This window comes from Cryptomeria japonica, chromosome 9 (genome assembly GCF_030272615.1).
Source record: "Cryptomeria japonica chromosome 9, Sugi_1.0, whole genome shotgun sequence".
Lineage (NCBI taxonomy): Eukaryota > Viridiplantae > Streptophyta > Pinopsida > Cupressales > Cupressaceae > Cryptomeria > Cryptomeria japonica.
Genome location: NC_081413.1, coordinates 257,309,360 through 257,318,933, shown reverse-complemented (window position 1 = coordinate 257,318,933; position 9,574 = coordinate 257,309,360). Strand labels below are relative to the sequence as shown.

The window sequence follows — 9,574 nt, the reverse complement described above, 5'->3', positions numbered from 1 at the left end:
TGGAAATGATTCAATTAATTAAATAAATATTTCATTAATATTGAGTAATTGATTTGCGATGTGATTTTTGATAATTAAAGAATTAATAATGTGCTCAAGATTAATTTAATTGCCTTTGGTTAGGACCTTGGTGATGTTGTCGAGATTAGGGGCCCATGGTTTAGATGACCAATTTTAGGGTATTACAATATTGTATGTATATACATATATTATATATAGAATGTCATATTATACAATATCGTGTATGCATTGTTTATAGTAAAGATAGCGCGTACATGTTGTTTATAGGGAAACAAGCGCGTACGCACTGCTTACACCATAATACCCCGTATGCACTTTTTAAACCATAAGTACCCCGTACGCGCTTTTGATTATTTAGGATTGGAAATAGGTCTGGATGACAAAGCTATGGTTTGGAAGTTTGATTTCCCTCCATTTCTCTCACTTTTGATGTGTTTTATTTTATCAACTTGGTTTATCGACTTTGTCATCATCAGGTTTACACTTCATCAAGTGGTTATTTCTAAAATTGCCACCATATTTTCACCCATCTTCTGAGCTTTCTAACCATATAATTTTTTTTCAATTTGAACAACAATAACATATTATTATTGAATTTCTTTTACGAGTGTCTCCATAGTTCTCACAGACATAGGTGCACCATTTTTTGAATAACTTTTGATATATTTATCCAAATTTTTAAAAAATTATATATTAATGTAGTGCACTTGATTCTTTACAATTTAAAAAAAAATAATTGTATTTTCAATTTTTTTAGTGCAACTTATGCTTTGCGCATGAATAGGTATCTAATTTTTCAGGATGTGCTCGATTGGAAAAATCATAAAAAAAAATACTCAACAAAAAATTACAAAACGATACTCTTCTTCTAGTGCTCACTCTTAGCTATCTTTCTACCAAAGGATTTGTCAAAATACTAAATCTAACTATGACCTTGTTGATGCACATGTCAAACACTATGTTATGTTTTTCAGAAAAAATCAGGGTCAGTTTTTCATGCGCAAAGGATTTGACCCCCTTAATCTTATCTAATTTTGAAAATTTTTGGTAGTTTGCAAACTAGATTCAGAGTACTACAATATTTGATGTTTGATTATCTTCATATCTTGAGTGGATGACTTTTAAATTTTCCCTCCAAGTTCAGGTTCACCCGATTTTAGAAAAAAATTATCCACTTATACCCCCCTTTTTGACCACCATCTTTGTGCACGTAGCCCTTTGAAAATTAAAAGGGTTATATTACAAATTTTAAATGAGCCCACATAAATATAATATAAAAGATGTGATACCCAAAATTGAAAATTAAAACCTAGGGCTTCTTGTGTTGCTTTTTGTTGGCTCTGCAATTGCCCAGTTTTAATTTTTTTATCTCATTCAAAAAAATATTCCTTTGGGTCCTCAATATCCCAAGGAAGATCGTCAAAATTTGTATTGACTTATATGACCCATGTTTGGAACAATGTAGAGAATGCCCTCACATTTAGACACCATTTTCCCTTGAATCACACTTGAAATCACATTAAAACTATTCTTTGATGCACTTACAAGACATGGACGAATGTTCTTCTATTATGTATATGCTATCTACATTAACCGAGTCACAATTTTTTGATGTACAAGCCACAAAATCCACTAGAATGTAGTTCATAGGTTGCACGAGGATTCCTAGGGGTTGAAATATGAATTTATGCATTAATGGTTTCATGGGTCACCTTCCTTTTTCCCATTGTTCGAAATACATATAAATCTATTCCATTAAGATGAACAATTATTTTGAGTGAGTAGTTGCAAGGCCTTATTGTTAAGTTTTGATCAAATTATAATAGGCGGGCAATTTTAAATTTTATTTGAACTTTAATCTCCATTTGATGTCAATTCAAAACATATATGATGGAGATCCAATCTGCCGAATGTATATTGAATTCACTGCAAGTGAATATCACAAACTAAATTTCTATATGTCAAAGACTGTTGTATATGTATCCACCTTTTATTGCTTAAAGTTCTCTATACAAACAATGTATTTATTGCTGGCTACTGATTATATCTCTACCTTATCATATCATGTATATATTGTTGTCCGCTTATTATATCTTTGCCTTATCATATCCTATATATATTCCTCCCAAAGGAAATGCATTGTATGATATAGGATACCTGAGGTCGCAACTCTACACATAGGGACATGATACCTTTGGAGGCAAACCGATACATTAATGTGATCAATATTTATAAGTAAACCAATTTTAAACATAATTAGTTATGTACAATAACACACATCATTGATAATTAGACAATACGGTGATAATAAAGATTGATAATGCCATATAGATATCGATAGTCGATTATACATATCGACAACAATCATTTTTAAATGTTTTTAATATTGATTCTATATATATAGACATTAACTAATATCTATTTTAATATTGTTTAATATATTAAGCATTTAATATCAATTTTCATTAATAGATAGTATACGTAATTGTCTAAGGCCAATAGGCCATTTAGACAATTACATTGCCTCTGTCAGTCCTAATAGATTCTGACTGTAGCTATTTTATCACCAACACTCCCTCTTAGCTAGGGAGGAATCGTTCTTAACCTTTATAAGTTGCATCACCTCTTGTGATCATATATCACAATAGCTACATCTATTTTTGGAAGAGAAAGACATCACCACACAATGATATCAAGCATTATGGCATATCCACAGATATCACTTCTAATCATATCCACCATTATGGCTTGTCCATAGATATCACTTCACATGATATCCACCATTATGGTATATCCATAGATATTACCTCTCAAGATATCAGCCATTATGGTATATCCATAGATATCACCTCACGTGACATCCACCATTATGGTTTATCCATAGATATCCCCTCACATGATATCAACCATTATGGCGTATCCATAGATATAAACTCATGTGACATCCACTATTATTGCATATCCATAGATATCATCTCATGTGATATCCACCATTATGGTTTATTCATAGATATCACCTCACGTGATATCAACCATTATGGTATATCTAAAGATATTACTACATGGTATGCCCACAGATTTCATGTCACATGAAATCCAACATGAATATCTCTTTATGCAATATCCACCATTATGGCTTATCCATGGATGTCACGTCTCATGATATCCACCATTATGGCATATCCATAGATATTACTACAAGAGATATAAACCATTATGACATATCCATAGATATCACATCCCATGATATCCATCATAAGGGTATGATCAATCAATATCGTAAGATTGTCACCTTACGATAATGATCAGATGTACAAGTGTTCACTATTGAGAGATCGTCACCTGACAATAATGTTCACAGGGGCTCATCAAGCATTGAACCAAAATTGTCATGGAGTCACACACATCACATCCACCATGAACCATATCAGAGGGTGTAGATAAGGGATTTCTCCTTAAGTCTGTCTCAAAGAGAAATGCAATCACAAGAGTTTACACTTTAAAACATCTTTTGAAAAGAAGAATACATTAGTGAATAACATACCTTTCCACCATGTCTCTAACATAGTTATACTTGATCTCCACATGCTTTGACCTTTCATGAAATTCAAGGTTGGAGTCTGCATCACTCTTGATGTATTCCAAGCTCACCAAGTATTCATCTATCTAGGAATATCATGACCTAGAAGTCAGCATAAAGGCTTTCCAACCTACATAAATGGTACTCCATCTCATGAATCACAGTCCTTTGATTGATCACTAGATAAACCATCTTGACATGGTCCACTCCCTTTGAACCAATATAACCAAGATCCTTGTACATCAATAGAAGCACATCCTCTTAGTTGCTCTCTCTGTCACAAAAGCATCCCTTGCTCACATGGTCCCAATCATGGAAGATATCTTTCTTTAGGAGACAATTATCATCTGGTATGATCCTCATATGGTTGGAAGTGCTAGATCCAAAACCACCATAGATCTACTATCATAAGATCAAGCCCTAGGTAGGAATATGATCATCTTGAAATTTAGAACAAATTCCCCTTTCAGTATGCTCCCTCTCACTTAGAGAGCCCTCTTTGTCTCAATCTTGGCTTTGTAACCCTAGATGCTATCATTACTAGCACAAGTGCCTCTATGGCTTTCACAAGTAAATTTTTGCACCTCTGTAGTTATGTATTTGTTTAATAAAAAATGAAAATGCAAAATCTCAGAATCTCCATTAAAGTCCTCTGCATATTCCTCCTGAATTTTAATCTATTCATCACAAATAAAACTTCAAAACTCTATAGCCTAAAAAGAAACAGAATCTAATTCTAAAGATGTCCTAAATGTAAGGGTCAAATTTCTCATAGTAAATTGAAGAAATTTAAAACACAAGATATCCAAATGCAGCTATCGTAAGCGAACATCTACTGACAAAGTTGTTTCATAAATAACATGCATAAAGTAATTGCATAAATTAACAAAAAAAAAAAATACATATTAAATTCATGAACATTATTCAAACAAAAAGAAAATTTATCTCTTTCAAATCAAAATATGAATCCATCTGAATCCTTTTATGGAATAGTCTCACCAACATTTGCAATGGAGGCTTGCAACATAGTCGTGGTTGGACATTTCATTACGTAGTGACCATATTTGTCACATCTAAAGCATTGAGTTTTTGAAATGTCCTTCCTTCTTTTGTGCGTAGGAGCACCATTTGATTCCTCATCTTTCTTTCTTTTGGAGTGTCCTTTCTTACCCTTCTTCTTTGAGTTGTGTTCAGAAAGAGCATGAATATCTTCATTTGTGGAGCTTTGCCCAATACCTCTTGTAGCCAATCTTGACTCTTCTTGAATGCACTCTGTCTTCAATCGATCAAACTTAGGAAGCTTAGATCGTGCACTTATCCTTTGAATGAATAATTCCCAAGAAGAAGGGAGACCATTGAGGGCCAACGTGGTTAACTCTTTACTTTCAATTGTGTGACCAATGGTGGAGAGCTATTCTGTTAGGTGATAGATTCATCCTTGATCATTTCTATGTGATGAAGTTGTTGCTTCAATGCAAGAGCTCTACTAGTGTTATTTATCTCATACATATTTTCTAATGATTTGAGCATGTCATAGGCCATTTCCAATTTTGAGATAGTTGGTACAATATGATCTTTCACAAAGTCAACGAACATTTTCATTGCTTTGTTGTTCTTTCTCTTCCATTGAAGCTTCTCATCCTCTTCTTCTGGTTCCGGTACAACATCTTTCACGAATTTGTCTGATTCATTTTCTCCCAAGGTAAGCATAACTCTAAACTTCCAAGATACAAAGTTTAATTCTCCTTCAAGTCGATCCTCAAATCTAACACCATTCACCATTTTGATCTATAGAAGGGAGTAGAAGAATTCGAGGATATATAGAGAATAGTCTTGCCTATATAAATATGATCTGATCTTTTTCTTATGTTGGCTCTGATACCATGTTAATTTTTGATAAGATTATAATAGGTAGGTAATTTTAAATTTTATTTGAACTTTAATCTCCATTTGATGTCAATTCAAAACATATACGATGGAGATCCAATCTGCATAATGTATATCGAATTCACTGCAAGTGAATATCACAAACTAAATTTGTATATGTCAAAGACTGTTGTATATGTATCCACCTTTTATTGCTTATAGTTCTCTATACTAACATTGTATTTATTGCTAGCTCCTAATTATATCTCCACCTTATCGTATCATGCATATATCATTGTTTGCTTATTATATCTCCGCCTTATCATATCCTATATATATTTCTCCCAAAGGAATTGTAATGTATGATATAGGATACCCGAGGTCGTGACTCTACACGTAGGGACATGATACCTTTGGAGGAAAATTGATACATTAATGTAATCAGTATTTATAACTAAACCAATTTTAAACATAAATAGTTATGTGCAATAGCACACATCACCGATAATTAGACAATACGGTGATAATAAAGATCAACAATGTAATATAGACATCAATAGTCGATTATACATATAGATAACAATCATTTGCTAATGTTTTTCATATTGATTATATATCTAGACATTAACTAATATCAATTTTAATATTGTTTAATATATTAGGCATTTAATATCGGTTTTCATTAATAGCTGGTATACGTAATTGTCTAAGGCCGATAGGCCAATTAGACAATTACGTTGTCTCTATTGGTCCTAATAGATTCTGATCATAGCTATTCTATCATCAACACTTATTGGGTCATTAATTATGTCTTAGGATGAGCTAAGAGGTAGTTGGGAGTAATTTGTGAAAAACATTGGAAGTTCTAGGGGTTAGCGGTTGAAATTGTTTCATGACTTATGCCTTTGTTAGGGTGTTGGGAGTCAAGGGTAAGACATGCTTTATGCTTCAATCAAATAGGTAGATGGATAATCACAACCCTTATCTCAAAATGCAAAATGGAGAAAGTTATTTGGAGTCAGAGATCAAGGGTAGCAAGGAATTCATCCCTTAAGGTATGCATATTGAGGGAGCTCTAAACTCACAATCCTAAAAAGATGACATAGCGTGAGATGTAGGGAATTGAAGGTTTGGAGGACCTTATAGAAGGCACCTAAAAAATGATAAGTTAGAACTCATGGTCTCAATAAGATAATGTCACAAAAAACATTTAGGATTAGAGTTTGAGGATGCCACATACCATGTACTACATTAAAGGTATGCCCACACTTTTGACTCTGATAGGATATATGCAAGGAGTTGTCAAGAGTCATGCATCAGAGATGCCAAGGAGGAAGTACTCAACTATATAGATGAGCAAATGTATGTCTTTTTGGAAAAGATGTACTAAAGGAATTGTTAGAGTTTAGGGTTTGGCAATGAAAAAGAACATTTACTAAGATAAAAGTAAGTTTGAACCATTGACTTCACAAATTAATTTAGTGAAAAAGCCAAAGAGTTTGGGCTTTTTGGGTACCAAGGAATCTGTATTAACATAAATATATGCTTGAAACTCCAATGTTGAAAGACTTAATACAAGGATTGAGGAACTAGAGTTTTGTTCGAAGACATGTTGGTAGGAAAAAGTCCAAAAATCCAAAAGAAATAAAAATGACAATGGTATGAAACGAGTGAAAGGTATGCTAGGATTAGAAAGTCTAATATCCCAACAAGGGTAAATGAAATGACATAGAGGAGCAAAAAAGCATATCAACAAGGGAAACCTCAAAAGTTCAAAAGTTTGACAACTTACTTGAACTTAGGAAATGACCAAAAATGAGCCATTATGAGTTTTCTTTTATTTTGGCAACTCCAAACAAATAAAAAGCTCATAGGGGAATGAGAAACCACATTAATGCATGCCTTGACCAAGAGAGACCCAAATAGGGAAATGTCTCAAATTGGTTCTTAATACATTGGGTAAATGGGGTCAAATACACAACAGGGATATAGATCACACAAAAAATAGATACATTAAAGTGAGTTGACATCACTAATCATCAAAAGGAGAATTTTTTTAAATCACCACATATGAAAAATTTTGTCAAAAGAAGCTACAATTCTACACTTCAAAAATCTTAATTAAATATACTTACTAATGAAATCAACATACACATACACATACACATACACATACACATACACTTACACTTTAAAATCAAATTCTATCAAAAACTACTGCAATTTTGATATCAATAGATGAAACCATCAATTCGTTTTTATTGCTTATGATTACAGTCCTGGGATAAAAAAAGTTAGGACAAATTCACAGTATTCGTGATGTCTCGTGGGAATATAAGTCAATTAAAAACAGATCACATAATTACAGCTGACTCAGTAATAACTGAAATATCTCCCACTATTAGAGAAAACATTTTGTAATTAAAGAAGTTTCACAATTTGATTGTGGTAAACAGAACAAATGATCTCGGCGTTTTTATTGCATGTGTAGAAGAAACATAAAACCTGCAGACCAGTCATAACAAGCAAAACAGCGGCTGCGACAGCGGATATCAAAACCCATGGTTTTGAGCAATAAGTGTCCAGAAATTCACTCCATAGGATTTTCCAGGTCCTTGTTGAGTAATAAGTCTTGAGGCTGCTTCTGGCATCGTTAACAGGTTTGAAGTATGGCTTCCATGTTGAGCTGCTCAAGCTCTTCACAATCTCCACCATCTTATCATCGCCCCCAACCCAGTTGACAAGGATTCCATTTCTTCTCAACAACTCAGCGTCTTTAGCGTCTACCGTCAGCTCCTCCAACAAACGAGCAAAACTAGTAACAGCATTTTCTTCACTCTCTGATGAGCACAACTCAAAGACTATCAAGTTTCTAATGATCGTCTCTGTCATAATACCAATCTTCAACAGAGGAAGATATAAAGTAGACTGGGCCTTGTCAAACCTTATCTGCTCAATGCCTCCCTCGTAATGCCTGAATTTTACTCCGGCTTTGCTTAATCTTAAAGCAGAGGGAAGAACATTAGATCCAAACAGGCGACTGGGATCCTGTTTCTTTTTGTAAACCCTCTTACTATTTCTATTACTACTATTTCTTCTGAGACAGAGACTATGGTTTTTAAACCATGTAAAAGGAAACCAGCCATTAGTAGGGCGTTGGCCAACGGCCTTACGGGACTTGCTATAAACTGTGGCATGGAGGCAATGCAGTGGATGAATTTTTTTAACTAAATCTGAATCTTCATTGGGTTGGATCCAGAATGGAGAATAATAAGAACATATTTGAGCAACAAAATCCTGAAATCTTTGATTTGGATCACCAATAAAATCATGGAGTAACTTTAAGGCTGAAAGTGGGATTTGATTTTCCAATTTGATGACATCTTTCATGACATCTAAATACAGACCTTTACCTGACTTTAAACCGTGGAAGGGGCTGCCGCCATTTGAATCCGATTGTTGTTGATAAGGTCGGCCATTCTTATTGGCTACATGGTGTGCGAGGAAAACAAGGAGGAACGAAGCATCCCTAAACAGCATCATGGCGAAAGTCTCCTCGTTCAGTTTTTTGAGAAACTGAGCATCCCCATAGTAGTCCCTAGCGCCATGGATCACCCCTCCGAAGAAATTGTCCTCCTGCAAATATGAAAGACCGCCCACTTGTCGAATTATTTGGAGTGGTGTGAAGAAATGAGGAGGAAGCTTACTCATAACCTTTCAGCAAGGTGAGGTTTGAGAAAGTGATAAGGACCCATCGATATTACCTGAGGAGTGTAGATCACATCATTTCCTTTCATTGTCTTTGGCACCATGAAAATACTCGCAAGCTTTACATCTCCTCTCACTTCTAAACGGTATGAATCTTCTTGATTTTCTTCCAACCATTGAACAACACGAGTATCTTCAGTGTCCATGATTTTTACAACTTAGATCTTCTATAATTTGGCGGCCAGGTTAGAGTAACGTCGAGCTTCTCTCTTCCCAATAAAACTCTCTGCCTCTTTTAAGCTTTCTTGAGCATAGATGCTAATCTGATATATCATGATGCCTCGCACGGGAACATGTTACCTGCACTTCCCCATAATTTTCCAGGTAACCAAATCACAT

At 34.3% G+C, this 9,574-nt stretch overlaps 1 protein-coding gene across 1 annotated transcript; it reads right to left on the bottom strand.

The window, feature by feature from the left end:
- Positions 1-7,888: 7,888 nt before the first annotated feature.
- On the bottom strand, positions 7,889-9,381 carry LOC131858356 (uncharacterized). Its single transcript, XM_059211578.1, has 2 exons — positions 9,232-9,381; positions 7,889-9,103 (listed from the first exon to the last, which is right to left on the bottom strand). The coding sequence occupies exons 1-2, from the start codon at positions 9,379-9,381 to the stop codon at positions 7,889-7,891; spliced, it is 1,365 nt and encodes a 454-aa protein (XP_059067561.1).
- Positions 9,382-9,574: the final 193 nt, after the last annotated feature.

Bases quoted from the DNA above. Each gene is read 5' to 3' on its own strand.
- LOC131858356 (XM_059211578.1), bottom strand. From the start codon at position 9,381: ATGGACACTGAAGATACTCGTGTTGTTCAATGGTTGGAAGAAAATCAA. The intron at 9,104-9,231 runs GTAATATCGATG...TCATATTTGCAG, and splicing joins ATGTGATCTACACTCCTCAG to GAGGACAATTTCTTCGGAGG.